The sequence below is a fragment of the Malania oleifera genome, chromosome 8 (genome assembly GCF_029873635.1).
Source record: "Malania oleifera isolate guangnan ecotype guangnan chromosome 8, ASM2987363v1, whole genome shotgun sequence".
NCBI classification, from domain to species: Eukaryota; Viridiplantae; Streptophyta; class Magnoliopsida; order Santalales; family Ximeniaceae; genus Malania; species Malania oleifera.
This window is the reverse complement of record NC_080424.1, coordinates 106,106,053-106,122,572: the sequence shown is the minus strand read 5'-3', so window position 1 is coordinate 106,122,572 and position 16,520 is coordinate 106,106,053. Positions and strand designations below refer to the sequence as shown.

Below are 16,520 nucleotides of genomic sequence, written 5' to 3'. Positions count from 1 at the left end.
ATGGCGTTGACGTCTATTGCTCTGATTGAGTAGTTGACTTAGGTGGTAACTGCACTCATAAATGTTGAACTCTAATCTCCTTTGAACTGATGGTAAGTGATATATTTGGGGTATATCAATGTAATGACCTTTGGTTCACTTAGATATTAGGTATTCACTAGGGTAAGGCTCTACGGGGGAGAGGTACAATCTAAAATTATTAAATTTTAAATTATTTGTAATATTATTTTTTGTAGCAAATAAAATTTAAGTTTATATACCACGCACATGCCTCAAACTAGTTTAGACAAAAAGACCAAAAACAAAACATAAATCCCAAATTCCCCGTTGGTGAAGCGCAAATGGACGAAACGGCGCCGTATGACCGCCTGCACCCCAGCAAAAAGGCCGAGCTACGCGCACAGAGGCGCGTTCTAGATCCTTCCGGAACTCCGAGTTCTTAAAGTCCTAGACTCCGCGCCGGACGCCGGAATCGTTCATTCGCTCTACCGTTCGAAAACAGAACAAACCTATATAACAGCGGAGACAGCGCGCGTGCGGCCGTCTTCCCTTCTTCATTTGCTTCTCCAACCCGCAATAAACCTCATAAAGTCTCGTTTGCTTGGTCGCTGGGTCGCCTCTCAGGTCTTCGACGGTCGCGGATACAGTTCAACTCATCGAAGGTTCCTTTCTTTGCAACTACGAGTTCCAATGAACTGGTTCTTTTTTCCTGTATTCCTCTTTTTTGTTTCTGTATTTTTTTTTTTTTTCTGATTTTTGTCCTTTTTCTCATTTCCTTGTTGCAAACCCTAAGGATTTTGTTTTCAGTTTTTGTTGCTGTAATTTAGTTTAGTTCAGAAAATGAATTGCAATTTTCGATTTTTTTATCGTTTGCAATGTTAGGGTGAATTTGGATCACATCACGGATTGTCGACGATTTATGTGAGATTTGTCACATCTTTTCTCGATTGTCCTTTATTGGGTTCATTTGCTTGTTTTAAAACATTTCATATTGGAGTGGTAATGGTTCAAATGTGTATAGTTGTGTGTGTGTGTTTGTGTTTTGTATAAGTTAGTTTTGTTGAAGAGCTCACCGGAAATTTTCAAAAGCATTTTTCCCTGCTCCTCATGATACTTCATTGTTCTTCTAGTTGCAAGGAAGCTCCTTGAAACATTTCTTTGCTGTGTTTGTGGGTTTGATCTTTAATTTTGGGAATAATAATAAAACCCTGGAGAAGATGGTGCTTCTTTGTGATTGGTTCCAAATATAATTTGTGCTAGGTACTTAGGGTTAAAAATCTAAAATATTATTTCAAAGCATTATCACACGCTTTATGCAAAGTAGTTGGATTTCCGAAGCTTCTTTGTGATCCTGATTATAGAGTTTTTTGTGGGAAATGGGGTATTACTGATGGGCTGTGGAATCATAGGGAAAGAGTGAGAAATAGAGAAATAAGGGAGAGAAAGAAGAAGAAAGAGAGGAAGAGAGAAAGAGAGAAAGAGAGAAGGCGGGATGAAGAAGAAGAGGGAGTGATAGGGATGTATGCCTCTATGCCTATTTAAGTATAAGTAGAGGAGTAGAGAAACGAAGTTTTGAATTCAAATTTGATAACTATCCCTCCCTATATGATAGACAAGCAAAGAACATTATAACAAGAACAAGTTACAAAAAATCCCAAATTACTTAAACTACACAAATAGCCATAAATTGACCAAACTTCTACAACAATATTTTCTAACTAAAATAAAATCCTTAATTTCTAAATCTATAGCTACAATATGAGAATCTAAAGTTCTTTGGTGGTCCTCTTTCAACCCCCCTGGGGGTAGAAATCATAACACAAACACCACACTTGACTTCAGAATGACGGAAAATCCATCCTCGCTTATTTTCCATGGCAGTTGGTAATGAAAGTGCAATGTGCTTTCCAAACTAGATTTGTAATTGTATTTCCAAGCGTTGAGATCTCTTTGTGTGCATTGATTTCATATTTTTTGTCAGTGTTGGGGTGAGGAAGGCTCGTGGTGGCATTCTAAAAAAGAATATATTTAATATTTTACCTTGACCCCTTCGACAATTGCACATGGGCCTATTATTTCTTTTGAATATCTATATAGTACCCTTATTTTGCTCTCCCTCCTTTTCAAAGAAAACTTTCTATCCGTGTCACTGTCTGATACTCATGTAGCAGCAGCTGAAATGACTGGGACATTGAAACTTGACATGAAATTATAAACCATGTTTTGACGAGACACAAAAATGATGCTTACCTTAAAATTTGTGATTGGAGTTCATCTCCTGCTTGCTATGTTCACATGAGGAAAAAGAGAAGAAATAATTGGTGATGAGACTCTTCCCTCCCCTCCCCGCCTGCACCCTATTTTTTTTTTTAAAAAAAATAATCACTCGCTAAATCCTGTTTCTTTTTTGCCTTTGGTTTTCTGAAGTATTCTTTTGTTTGTCTTGGACAGAGATGTTTTCATTTTAATGATATTGATTTGTTCCCATCTATACCAGTGTTTTAGCCGCTTCTTTCTAATAATATGGCGGATCAGCATGCTGCCGAGGGTTCCAGTACGAGCAGAGTTCTTGGTGAAAGTTCAGACTCCACCGTTGAGATTAATATCAAGACTCTAGATTCACAGATTTACAGCTTTCATGTGGACAAGAATGTAAATACGCGATTTTTCTCATCCATGTTTCTGCTTTTGGATTATCCTCATAGTTTTTATGGTTATTCATATTCATCTTCGGGGACTTTTGTTTCCAGTAATGGTGATGATTTCAGTTGCAGTGGTTCTTGAAAGTTACTAGATGCCTAGCATATGTTTCTGACATTTTCAAATCTAAACATTTTTTGTGTTGAGCATTTATACCTTTTTCTAATTTGAATGATCATTGGGCTCTTTTTTAACGGCTTTGCATCTTGAAAATTTTCAGATGCGAGTTTTGTCATTCAAGGAGAAAATAGCCAATGAAGTTGGTGTTCCGGTTGGGCAACAACGGCTGATCTTTAGAGGAAAGGTTTTAAAGGACAATCACCTTCTTTCAGAGTATCGTATCCTTGCCATTCCAAATCTTAATAATACATTCTTATCTGTTCAAGATTTGAGCTCTCCACATTCTCTGTCTATTGATAAACATAAAGGGCAACTAATCATTGCAATGTTCATTATTTCCACATTGTTGACTAGTTTATTAAGTCCTCTGGCATTTACTTCTTGGTGTGGTTATGCCTTATTTATGTCAACAATTCTGAAAATAATAGTTGCAGGAAGATTCTATGTGTGCTTATAATAGTTTAAATAGGGTTGCTTAGTGAAATAACATGGGTTCAGGATTTACCTTGTGGGTTGGACATCTATTTATATACCTTACAAACTGTATTAGTTGCTTTAGTTAATTGAAAATTGTATTTTGAGTTTTGCCTAAAATATTGGGCTTTTGTTTGATGGGTAATATCTGATATTCTGATTTTTTCAACTATATTAAAGTTAAACGGTTATGGGCTATGCTGTAATGTGTTGTGGAGTAGTCATAAGATACATAAAGCAGTTGAAGAATTCAAGTTGACTATGTTTCAGGTTGACATGCGCTTCTCTTCTAGCAGCCACAGTTATTAAATTGGGTTGGTTTGATTTATTGGACAGGAACTGTCTTCTTCTTCGTCCACTTATTATTATTCTTTTCATATTGTCAAATTAGTTGTGTCAACATTATGTGATGGTTCTTGTTCATTGAGACCACCTGTTCCATGTTCTTAATTTGTCTTTAGGTTCTATTCATGAACTTCTACTGAAATTTTATTGTCAGAATGCCATAATTAATTCTGTTACTTTGGTCCTTCAGTGGATTGGAGTATATACTGTTGTTTTTGTGCTGCAAATACCTTGACTAGGTTTAGATGTGGAAAACGGGCATACATTACATTTGGTTGCAAGGCAGCCAGCCCAATCACAAGGTACCTCCAGTAACAGCTCAGGAGAGACAAATGAGAATAACAATGGTCAAGGTAATGATTCTTGATTAGCTTGACACATATTAGGTTTTGAGTGTTGTTTTGTGAAATTATCACTTAAGCAAAGAGAGTTTGAGGGTTGTTTAATATATATATGTGTGTGTATAAATGTATGTGTCCATTTTGACAGGAAGCGATGCCAGTGCTGGAGGCCCTCGTAATCGTGTTGGTCAAATTTCACACAGTGTAGTTCTTGGGACCTTTAATGTTGGTGACCAGGTTGAAGGTGTTGTGCCAGACCTCACCAGGGTGAGTTTTTAAGGTTTCTTGACTGATGAGCATCTATCATTTAGTATAGTTTTGGGTTGGGGTGAAATGCATGGATTAATATGGCTGAAGCTCCTCAAGTGTTGTTTCTTGATTTGTAGGTGATTGGGGCGGTTTTGAATTCTCTTGGAATTGGGAACCAGATGACAGCAAATGGTGTTGGTGGCGGACAAGCTAATGTGCAAGTAATATTTCTTTATCAATTCTATTGATTAATTACTTACTTCTTTTTTATCTGCCACAACAATTTATACTGCATGCATTTGCACATATACAATTTGGCAGATATATGTGGACTTGCATAGACATGCCTTGGTCATCCATTATAATTTTCATATTGACTGAATATTGTTAACTTATGACCTTGGCAGGACATTCTTTTTCACTGTAAGGTTGTGTTTTTTGTTTTTTCCTCCTTCAAAAGGACAAAAAAAATTGCAGCTTTCCCCCCGTGTATGCAACTCCAACTTCAATATTGATTTCACATTTTGAGTTAGCTGAACGGGTCTCATGCCTCTGGGGATCCTCGTGTGCTGGGTTCTTTTTTAGGTTGTTCTTTTAGTGCATGTCCTCTTTAATCCATGAAACATGATCTGATTTACAGATTTTTATTTTTTTTTCTTCTTCTTTTTTTAGCTAGCTACTAACACTCGTTTTCAATTGGCTTAATATTTTCGGGTGACACTACTCCAAATCTACTTCTGTTTATTTGCTATTTGACAACCATTGCATTATACAATTCTCTCAACACACTGCTTTGCCTCCTTCTTGTCGTGCTCATTCTAAGGATTTAAGGAAACATTCTCTTGTTCACTCTGTGCATTGTGGTGTGGATGGTTGAAATAAGTTTTGGTGTCTTTTTTTCATTGCTACAAATTATTCTTAATTAAGTTCCTTGTTTCTCTCGTTATGTATAGAAATTATTTATTTATTTAGTTTTTAATGAATTAGCGAGCTTTACTTTAAAATATTATTATTCTAATGCTTCTATTCAGTAGTGTAATTGACATTTGCCTCTAACACACACCCCCCTGTCTGGCCTACTTTCTGCTTCTATGGAAAAACATTTTATTTTATTACACTGCAATTGAGAACACAGAGTTGGAACTTTGGATTTGGATTTGTCTGAAGTTGAAATAACTCCATATACAAATCCACACATTTCCATTCTGACCAAAAAAGAGAAAAAAATACATTATTCCAAATTCAAGTCTTGAGTTCATGTTTCCAAATGCAGTGTTAGGGAAATATATTGTTGGAGATTGGCAATCATTGGGTGTTCAAAGTAAACTTTAGTTGCGTTAGAGAAATAAAATTCAAGTCTTAATTCATATTTTGTTTTTTCCTTACAGGCAAATGCTCCAGTTCAGGCTCCTCAAGGGAATGGAGCAGATGGAACACGTGGTAATGTTGGTGGTCAGAGCCAAGCAGGAAATCAAGCACAGGGTCCACAGACAATCCCATTGCATTCTTTGCCTCAAGTTATGCAAATCCCCCTTTCAGGATCAGCTGTACCGATTCCTTCACTTCTTACGGTATCAACAATTCTATTTCAGTATTTCATTACATTTTTGCTTGTTAACTTGCTTCTGAATATTCCTTTTTGGAAAATCATTCTGTCTCTGTTGCAGCCAATGCCTGATTCTTTGCACACACTTTCTGAGTTTATGAACCGCATGGAGCAGGCGTTTTCACGTAATGGTAATAGTGTTAAGAGAATTACATTGTTATTCATGGGTGGAAGTAAGTGCCTAGAATGGCTTTTTTTCTACTTGTAGGTTATCAGTCAAATCCATCACCAACCAACACAGGAGACATGCCTACGGTGGAACTACCTTCAAATGCACGAGGCATGCCGACACCTGAAGCATTGGGCATTGTTTTGCGGCATGCTCAGCGGATTTTGAATGATCATGCTATTGCTGCACTTTCTGTATGCGCTCTACTCATTATTAATTTTTTCTTCAATGAAAATTTTGTGTCATTTGTGTTTTGGTGTTGTTATTGTAAATGTTTCTTATTTGAATGGATTTTATTTCTCATGAAGGGTGATGATAATCGGTATTAAAAATATTTTGATATGCTTTGTTTATTTTCGAAAATTCCTGTCTAATTGTATGATGGGATCTATTTATTTATTATTCCATGCTGAATTAATAATGTTCTCATTTTTTGTGATTTTGATTTACAAATCAATGCAACAGACTTGTGAAGTAGAATGGGGAGTGGGTAATTGGATGGATCATTTTGACCCAATTTGGAAATCAAGTTAAAAGTATAGATTCAATGGACTGTTGGGTCCTAATCCTAAATATGTTTGCTTGGCTTATGTGTATTTGGGGGTTGGTTTGTAATAGATGTGTCCTTTAGGGGGTTCATTTGTAATTTTTTTTTATCTCCAAAGGTTTATGTGTAATTATTTTAATATAGGCTTTCTTATAAATGGGGTGCAAAAGCCAGCTATGTTTTAGTTTGTGTGAATCTGGGTAGTCTATCCACACCCCCCCCCCCCCACCCAAAAAAAAAAACAAAAAAAAGGAAAATATATCTCCTTATTCCTCCTCTCTTGGTACACTTAACGGCTGTTCTGTATCACCCTTGCTGGTGCTGCATCACTGGTATCAGAGCCAACCATGATCTCCATTCTTCCATTTTCAATACCCCGTTTTCCCTCACCCGTTCACCTTCTTCCTCTATTTTCTATTAAATTACGACAATTTATGCAGAATTATTGAACTAGTTTTCTCTTCTCCATATCTTCTTACTTTCCTTTTCTTTCTCCTTCCCTCGCCTACCTTGAGTCAATGTTCTCTTTGTTTATCGTCAACACTAATTCCAGAAGCAGAAAGTAACCGGCGAAAAAAAAACAAAATTTACAGCTGCTGCATGTCAATTTTGAGCACTACTTTCCAACTATCGCACCATCACAGCCATTGGAAGCAGACATTGCTGAGTAGCCCCTCCCCCAAATTTCATTGCCGTCTCTACATGCATGCTGTCCTATGCACAAGCAAAAGATTCCTCAGCCTTCAGCCCTTCAAAATCCCTAATTTCCTGCTCTTTTCTCATTGCATCACCAACTGCAGTCACCTTCATCTGATCTACCTTCGTTCCAAGTTTCGTTGCCGGAAAGTTACTGCCGTTGATTTGCATGGGAGATCTCCTCCCTCTTATACAGTTTCCAGAACTGTGTTTCCTTACAGCAACATTATTTTGATTTTTCCTGCAAGACCTGCAAATATGTGAAGTTGTTTGATAGGATGCTGATTGTTTTAGTTTAGAAACACATTTTGAGGGATCTATCAGTACTATCAGAACCGGATTATATTGCTGCAATTTGTAAGGTGTTATGAGAGCTTGTTTAATTACCAAGACAGCGGTGCTCATGATCGTGCTAGGGCGCTCTGAAGTGGCGAACCTAACCCTCAGTCCTCTCTCTACTTCCTCTCTCTCTCTTGGGGGGGGGGGGAATTGTGTAGCAGGGCCAATGAAGGTTACAAGATGCTGAGTTTTATGTGTCAGTGCTGTGATATGACATGTCCAGGTGTCTTAGCTGTGTCCAAGAATATGAAAAAATCAAGTTAATTTCTCACACATCAGACACATGGGCGTTGAGTAGGAGTTGGGGTTCGATACATGATGGATACTCACACTTAATCCTCCTAGAAGTGTTGGTGTTTCCTAGCCACCAAGATTGTTGCATGTTGTCTCATTATAGTTGGAGATGTAGTGCAGGACAGATACATGGGGAGATGCTGCATAATCCTATGAGCGCTGCATCTACCCTGTGGCTTCTCAGACTGATAGTGGAGTTTTGCATGAGAAGTCAGCTGAGCTGTTGGGTAAAGGAGTTAAGACCGCTACCCCTTGGAAGAATCCTGTGCATTCAGGAACAGCTTGTAAGGTCCAGCCAGCAATGACAGTATCAACGTGAAAAACTGGTTGACATTATCAACCAGCAATGCTTCAATGTCAGGGTTCTGGGCATTGAGGTGAACAAAGTCCTAACCAAGTCATGGCTATTGCAGAAAATGAAGATGATGATGCCATCCAAGTACTTGAAGCTGAGACAGAAGTCCCAAGTGACTTCAATGACATTATCAACTTGAAAAACTGTTTAAGTACTTCAACCTATACTCTCTTCCCACAAGATTGAAGAAAGTGAAGACCGGAGGCAATTAGACTTTGAGTGAATTTTTGGTTGATCCTGGTTGTTCATATCTAGTTTTTGAAGAAGCTGCAGAAGTGGTTATATTTGGAGATTGGACCATATCCCAACCCATATAAAATTTCTTGGGTGAACAATATCAACTTGAATGTTCAAATTGTTGCTTTCTTCCCTTCAAGATTTGTTATTCTTTTTGGAAGGACTATCGATGGAGGTTGGGAAGTGGGTAAACGGATGGATCACTTTAACCCAATTTGGAGACCAATATCTAAAAATAGGGTGAAGGGAGTGTTGGGTCCTAAATCCAAATGTGTTTAGTTTATTTGTAGTAGGCTTATGTGTATTCGGGGGTTGGTTTGCAATAGATGTGTCCTTTTGGGATTCATTTGTAATTTCATGTATCTTTAGGGGTTTATATGTAATTTCTTAAAATTTAAGTTCTCTTAGAATTAGGGTGTGGAAGCTATGTAAGAGTTAGTCTTTTTGCATTGGAACTGAGGAGTGAGTGTGTGTTTTCCCCCCATTGTATCTCTTCTTGCCCTCTTCTTCTTTCTATTTCTCTCCCCTCCTTCTTCCTGTGCTCTTCTTCAGTACCCTTACTGCTGCTCTGTTCATCATCCTTGCTGCTGCTATTGCATCATTGGCACCTAGTCAAAGTGATCTTGGAAACTCCATCTTGCCTGGTTGAGTGGAAACATCTCATTGATATTTTTAAAACCTACACCATCAGATGATGCCTCTGATTGAGTTTAATATAGAACCTGAGATCAGAAGCCTTGTCAAGGTTTAAAGTTAGCTGGCAATGCAGTTTTGCTAGATTGCTGCCACTCCTTATATAGTGCTGGATGTACGTAGACTAGTTGAGTACAAAATTATTCAATTCAATTAGCTTTATTTTTCTGTATGAATCCGTTTCTAGTTTACTTTATGTAATTGTAAAAAGGCGTGGGTGCTATGCATGTCAAAAAAATAAATTGACATTGTTGTTCTCGTAGTTTTCTTTATGTGATTGTGAAATTTTAATATTTTGCGTGTTCCAATCCTTCATTGAGTGTATGCTAGCGAGATCTTGGCCATATAACAATGGAGTAGGCTTCAACTTTGTGAGGTGTCTTTTATGGGGCAAAATGGTTAGGCCAATGAGCCAAAGTGGATAATGCCTCAATGGACTTGGGCTGAAGCTGTTCATTTGGTATCAAAGCCTCCCAAGGGATAGTGCCATGTGGGGTGTGGATCACTTTGACTAGGGTATAAGAGATGAGATGGGGATCATGTGACGATCCTGCATCAGGCATGTACTATGGAGATCTTGGCCTATGGGGATGGAGTAGGCTTCAAGCTTGTTAGGTGCCTTTAATGGGGCAAAACTGAGAGGCTGAATGGGCTCATGTGGGTGCTATCTTTTTGGAGATGAGCTAAAACCATTTTATTGTATGCCCGAAAAATAATTGACATTGTTGTTCTTGTTCCATATCTATAAAATCAGAACTTCAATCAAATCACATGTCACAACATACTACGCCTTCAAATTCTTTAAAAGGTTTATCTAAAAGATTTTTGATATAACTAGGAAGACGTTTCAAATACCACAAATGGTTATTGGGCATGCTAGTTTGATGTAGCCCATCAGATATATTGGAAAAGTAGATTGAAGGATTGGTACTTATATACATGGTTGGGCCCAAGGGGTTAAGTTTTTGAATTAAGTTGGTACTCACCCATGTATATGAAATCCGCCCATGAGGACTCCCCCAATCCTAACAAGTGGTACCAGAGCCGATGGTTTGACTTTGGACTCGACTTTTCACGTATGTGTTCTTGTGGATGTTGATCCTATAGAAGAGGAGCGATGGATCCTATGGCCTACGGGTGCTAATCTTGTAGATGAGTGAACTCCCATGGTTTTGTTTCCTTTCTCATGGTTGAGCAACGACTCCTAGTTGGTTGCATGACATGGAGTGATCAATAATGACTTTTGTTCAAGGGGGAGTGGTTGGAAACTTGGAACACACAAGTGTGGGGGTGACCATTGAGGAGAATTTTACTTGTGAGTTTGTCCCATTTTGGAAAACTAGAGTAAAGGATGGGTGCTTATACACATGGCTCATCCCAAGGCCTAATGTTTCAAGCTTTTGGGTCAAGTTGGTGCTCATCCATGTATAGCCTGCCCATGAGGGCCACTTCAGTTCGAACGAGACAGTTCAATTTTTTTAGATGAAAACACTGCACAATTTCACTTCTCAGAATTTAGTTTTGGAAAAGAAGAAGAAAATTCATGATGCTGGAAATTTAAATTTTCTGCCTTCATATGCAGTTGACTAGGCCTTGTCTAAAAGAACAAATAATGCTTAGTTGTGTACTTTCTTCTTCTTCTTCTTCTTCTTCTTATTTGAGAATAATAGAAAATGACATTTCACTGTATCATATTTTATAGCTTATTATCTGATTTTTTGTTACTTGTAATTTGCTGCAACTTTGTAGCATATTTCAGGGCGTTTAGAGAGAGGGGCTTCCGAAGCTGATCCTAATATGAGGAGCCAAATTCAGACAGAATCAATGCAAGTAGGGCTTGCAATGCAACATCTTGGTGCCCTTTTTCTAGAGCTTGGTCGCACAATTCCGACACTACGTATGGGACAGTCTCCTGTAAAGCTCTGAATCCTTCTGTATGCTTTGGTGCAGTTCTCAGTGAATACTATTTACATTTGATTGGGTGCAAATTGCAGGCTGAATCTTTTGTTAATGCTGGGCCAGCAGTTTTTATATCTCCATTGGGGCCTAATCCTATAATGGTTCAGGTTTGTGAATAATTTTTGAAGTTCTACTTCGAGGTTTTAGTATTAAAGATTTTGGATACATTCAAGACGTTGAAGGCATTGTAGTGGCATTGAACCAGTCTTAAGTTGATGCTGTAGCATACAAGTGGATGTGCATTGAATCAGTATGGTGCAAATTGAATGTTAATCCAGCACTGCAAAGAAAAAAATCGTCTTGGGTCCATGCTCTACAGTCTCAATTATTGAACTTGATATTTTGATACATCACCATTCGCCATACATGGAGTTATTTCAATGTCAGCCAATATGTGGCTTTGTAGCTTCTCCATATGTTGTTATGTATTCAAATATTAAAATTAAACTGTAAAAGCCTATGAAGGTTGAAGTGTGCGTGTAATTTTACATGACAATATATTTTTTTGCAGCCATTTCCTCCTCAAATGAGCCCCTTTTTTGGCAGCCCTGCTGTTCCTCCATTGAATCCTGGAATTTTTGCTCCTGTTGGTATTGGAAGTGGTCCAAGGCATATAAACATTCATATACATACTGGTGAGGAATATATAAATTCTCACCTACACCATGCACCTAATTGCACAGATTGACTCAATGCTATGTGTTATCAGGAACCTCACTTGCACCTATTGTCTCAACAGTTGGTATGAGGGCAAGTAATGGGGAAGGGACGCAGGGTGAAAATGCTAATGGAACTGGTTCCACTGAGTCAGGTCCGGCAAGGGTACTGCCTGTTAGAAATGTAATTGCTGCCACCATCCCATCCCGCCCGTCTGGTGTTACGGTTTCAAGTGCAGCACAACCCGGAGTCCCTGTTTCACAGGCCCCTCCTGACTCAGCTTCCCTATCAGATATTGTTGCTGAGGTCAATTCACGAATTAGAAATTTTGTTGATAACATTAGGGGAGAGAACCAGGGTTCAACAGGTAACCAATTGCTAAGTGCCAATTATTCATATTCGTTTAATGTAATTGTAGTTTGATTCATTAAATTGCTATCCTGTAAGTAGGGAGAACAGAGACTTCAAGCGTTCAGAGTCTGCCTATTGGATCTGTTTCAGGTAATGATGAAGGGAGTCTTCAGGTTGGCAGCATGTCAGTTAATGGAGATAGAGAGACCAGTGTATCTTCCCCCATGTGTGAAGGGGAAGGTAAGAAGGTATTTCTTTTCCTCTGTTTTATAGTTTGAGCTATCGTTCATTAGTGACTGTTGTTGACTTGATATTTGATCATTTTAGCCAGTGGTGGATCCAGGATTTTGGGGGACGGGGTGTGAGACTAGACTTATTAAAAAATTTATAATGCATGTATCTTGTACTTCTGTCACCTTTTTTTTTTTCGGGAAAATTTGATGAGCTAATTAGCCTATTTTTTGGCTTAGTTTAGTACATAAATTTTTTGTATTAAAAATTTTAGTCTTAAAATCTTATTTATTAAAAATGTTATTGTGATCATAGAAATGTTAAATATCTTTATAGTATTAGTTTTTAACATGTACTAATTTTTCATATTCAAAAATGGGGGTGTGAGACTAGAGAAATTGTTCGTATGTACTATGTACTATATATACGAAAAAAACAAGCATATACCTATAAACAAAAATAAAATAGAACTGATTCATTAAAGGGAAAATCATGTAGAAGCATAGAATAAACATGTTACTAAAATATAATAGCGTTATTCATGTTAAATCCAATTTCTAAAACTCAATCTTTGAGGAGAAACAAAGTAAATATATTAAATTTATTTTTATTAATTGTTAAATTTGTATTTGTCTTAACTGTAATTTATCATGGTGTCATTATAATACTTTTTTGAAGAATGGGTTAAAGTACTAAAGCTTAAGTAAAGGAGAAGTTGTTAAAGTAAATTATATTTTTGTGATTTGGATATGGATTTTGGTTTCAATATTTTATGCAAGGGAAAGAGACAAAAATAAGTTTTGAATATCTTTTGTGAGTTACTTCAGTTATATTCTTACAATATAAGTTGGTCCTTGGCCCATAAGAACATTGCATAGATTAAACTTATGTGGCATTTGGTTTGTGGCATCTAAGATGTCCTTCAACAGCGTTGTGTTTCTAGGAATCTTGATACCAGGGATACATGATAGCTGCGAATATAAGGTTTCCATGTTTTGGTGCCAAAATCAAGTCTCAATGTTTGTGTCCACAAACAATGGTGATCACCTTCAACCAATAAAAAAGAAAGAGTTTAGGAGACCCCCAGTGGCCTCCAAGGACCAACTCTACACAAGTTAGTATCGGGGTAGCATATAAGTGATGTAATTATATGGTTAAGTAATTTATTTAATACAATTGTAAAAACTAAGAAAATGCTAGATGAATGGAGGAAAAGCACTTTAATACCTATATACAAAAATAAAGGAGATATTCAAAATTGTAATAACTATCATGGAATTAGACTTATGAGTCATACGATGAAACTATGGGAAAGAGTAGTTGAACAAAGATTAAGGTTAGAAATGAAGATCTCAGAAAATCAATTTGGTTTTATGCCTGGGAGATCTACCACAGAAGCTATTTATCTTTTAAGAAGATTAATGGAAAAGTTTAGGTAAAAGAAGAGGGACTTGCATATGATATTTATTGACCTTGAGAAAGCATATGATAGGATACCTAGGGAAGTTCTATGGTGGGTTTTAGAAAAAAAGGGTGTATGTTGTAGGTATACCGATGTCATTAAGGTTATGTACGATGGAGTAATGATTAGTGTAAAGACTATAGATGGAGAAACTAGAGAATTTCCAATTACCATAGGTGTACATCAAGGATCTGCTTTGAGTCCTTATCTTTTTGCTTTAGTGATGGACTAATTGACTAAGAGTATTCAAAAGGAGGTTCCATGGTGTATGTTGTTTGCAGATGATATTGTATTAATTGACGAAACTAAAGATGGAGTAGAGGCTGAGTTAGAATTATGGAGAGAAGCTTTGGAATCTAGAGGCTTTAAGATAAGTAGAAATAAAACAGAATATATGAAATGTAATTTTAGTAATGATAGGAGGAATATTGGAGACAAAGTTAAACTTGATGATGAAGAAATAAATAGCACTTGTAGATTTCGATACCTTGGATCTATTATGCAAGTTGAAGGAGAAATTGAAGATGATGTAATGCATAGAGTTAAAGCAGGTTGGGTAAAATGGAGAAGTGCTTCAAGTGTTCTATGTGATCGTAGAATACCCTTAAAATTGAAAGAGAAGTTTTATAGGACAGCTATAAGACCAGCTATGCTATATGGATCAGAATGTTGGGCGACGAAGAAACATAATATCCAAAAAGTAAAAGTTGCCGAGATGAGGATGCTTAGATGGATGAGTGATATAACATTGAAAGATAAATTAAGGAATGAACATATTCGTGGTAAGTTAGGTGTAGTTCCTATAGAAGATAAGATAAGGGAGGGACGACTCAGATGGTATGGACACTTGCAACGTAGGCCTTATAGTGCACCTGTGAGGAAGAGTGACTTAGTTACTATGGGGGGCAGTAGAAGGGGTAGGGGTAGACCTAAAATAACTTGGGAGGAGATAGTGAGTAAGGATTTAATATCTTTGAATCTATCAAAAGAAATGGTCCATGATCGCATAAATTGGTAGAAAAGGATTCATATAGTCGACCCCACTTAGTGGGACTAAGGCTTGGTTTTGTTGTTGTTGTTGTTTATGTCGTGGTGAGTCCTAAAGAGTCGCTTTTTTAAGTGAGCATCTCTTGCCTTAAATGCCCAAACAAATAAATGCCCTTATTGATTTGGGTTATAACCTCTGCATTGGGGATACAACCGTTACTATCCTCCATCACTCTTTTTTTGGGCTACACAAGGACCCTATTACTCTTGGGCAACTAATGCTGAAAATGAAAAAGGGCACCTCAAGGCTTGTCCCTTTGTGAGGGTAGGGGGAGGGCTGCTAGTTGTCAGTGTACGCAGCTTTGCCTTAGCTTTTATGCAGAGATGCTGTTCCCTTGGGCAGCTAATGCTATTACCAATGAATTACCCTTGACCTTAGATCATGCTTGGGTGTATTTTTGACCCCAGTGGATGCCCCCCACTCTCGAGCCTTGGAAGACACTTATTTTTTTGCTAGGTTTGGGAGTACGTTTTTTTATCGCTTAACTTGTGGAATAAGGTTGTGTTTTTTCTCTTCATAGTATATTTTTTGAGGTCCTTAGATGCTTGGATAGTTGGACCGAGGTGGCTTTGAGTCTTTCTCTAGGGTATTTCCCAAAGTTATCCCTTCACCTTTTTCGTTATGTGTTGTCACCAAAATCCACAGGACCAACTTGCAATAAATGGTCAAAAAGCAAAAAAGAGCTTAGGAGGACTTGCAGTGTATTCTAGGGATCACTCCAATAATTAAGTTGGGGGATGGAAAGAGATAATGGTAGAATGGCAAACAATAAACAAAGTTGAGTCTGTCGTCTATCAATCAAGACCTTCCCCTTTCATAGACAAGCCTTTTCAAAAATAGTATATTATATCTCTAATTCTAGGAAGGTTATAGGGCTTTTATGAGGGGTTTCTTCCATCTCCAATATTACTCCTAAGGTTGCAACCCCCTCCCCCCCTTTCACCTCCCAAAAATGCAAGGGTGACCCTCAAACTTTTTTCTATGCTGATGCCCCCATTCCTAATCCTTGAAAAAAACTTTTAGGCTTGGAAGTATTTTGGGGAAATCTTTTCTTTTTATACAATCAACTTGGGTTTTGCCCTTTCTTTTTGCTAGGCTGGAGGTTGGCTTTCTTCTCAATTCGAGCAGGAGCTTGTCCACTTAACTAGAGGAAGAGTTTGGTTGCTTAATCGGAGGAGGGGCCTAGCTGCTTAAATGAGGAGCTTGGCTCCTTCAACCAAGTAGAAACTCAATTTTGTCAATTGAGCAGGGGAGGAGCTTGGTGTCTTCATCAAGTTGAAGCTCTAGCCTGTGAATTGAGAAGAGGAGCTTGGTGTCTTCCTAACATTGAAGCTCCGGTCTGTGATTTGAGCAGGAGCTCCGACACCTTCAATCAAGTAGGAGCTCAGCTCAATCAAGAAAGTAGGAGCTTGACTGTAAATTCAAGTGGAGCTTCGCTTTCAAATCCAAGTAGAAGCTCTGTTGTCCAATTCAAGTAGAGCTTGGCTGTTAAATTTGAGCAGGTGCTCGGTTTTCGAATCCAATTTGAGATCGTCTATTAAGCGTGTGGCTTCATGGATACTTTCCAAAATCATTACTTTGATAAATGCCTTGGGTGCCAAGTCTTTGATATCTTATCCTTATATTTCAAAGGAGCATGAGAAATCG

At 37.7% G+C, this 16,520-nt stretch overlaps 1 protein-coding gene across 8 annotated transcripts in view; it reads left to right on the top strand.

Annotated features, from left to right (window-relative positions):
- The first annotated feature begins 346 nt into the window (after positions 1-346).
- Positions 347-16,520, top strand: part of LOC131162162 (ubiquitin-like domain-containing protein CIP73) — a 42,235-nt gene continuing 26,061 nt past the window's right edge. For 2 of the 8 annotated variants that reach the window (XM_058118358.1, XM_058118357.1), the window contains exons 1-14: positions 366-662; positions 2,498-2,652; positions 2,921-3,038; positions 3,885-3,992; positions 4,129-4,247; positions 4,367-4,450; positions 5,618-5,800; positions 5,897-5,966; positions 6,044-6,198; positions 10,915-11,079; positions 11,160-11,231; positions 11,636-11,759; positions 11,864-12,148; positions 12,283-12,380. In XM_058118358.1, the coding sequence (XP_057974341.1) occupies positions 2,524-2,652; positions 2,921-3,038; positions 3,885-3,992; positions 4,129-4,247; positions 4,367-4,450; positions 5,618-5,800; positions 5,897-5,966; positions 6,044-6,198; positions 10,915-11,079; positions 11,160-11,231; positions 11,636-11,759; positions 11,864-12,148; positions 12,283-12,380 (1,710 nt within the window). In that variant the 5' untranslated portion in view covers positions 366-662; positions 2,498-2,523. Of the gene's footprint in view, positions 663-2,497; positions 2,653-2,920; positions 3,039-3,884; positions 3,993-4,128; positions 4,248-4,366; positions 4,451-5,617; positions 5,801-5,896; positions 5,967-6,043; positions 6,199-10,914; positions 11,080-11,159; positions 11,232-11,635; positions 11,760-11,833; positions 12,149-12,231; positions 12,381-16,520 lie in introns of all 8 variants that reach the window. The other 6 variants (XM_058118354.1, XM_058118353.1, XM_058118356.1 and 3 more) reach the window with 4 other exon arrangements.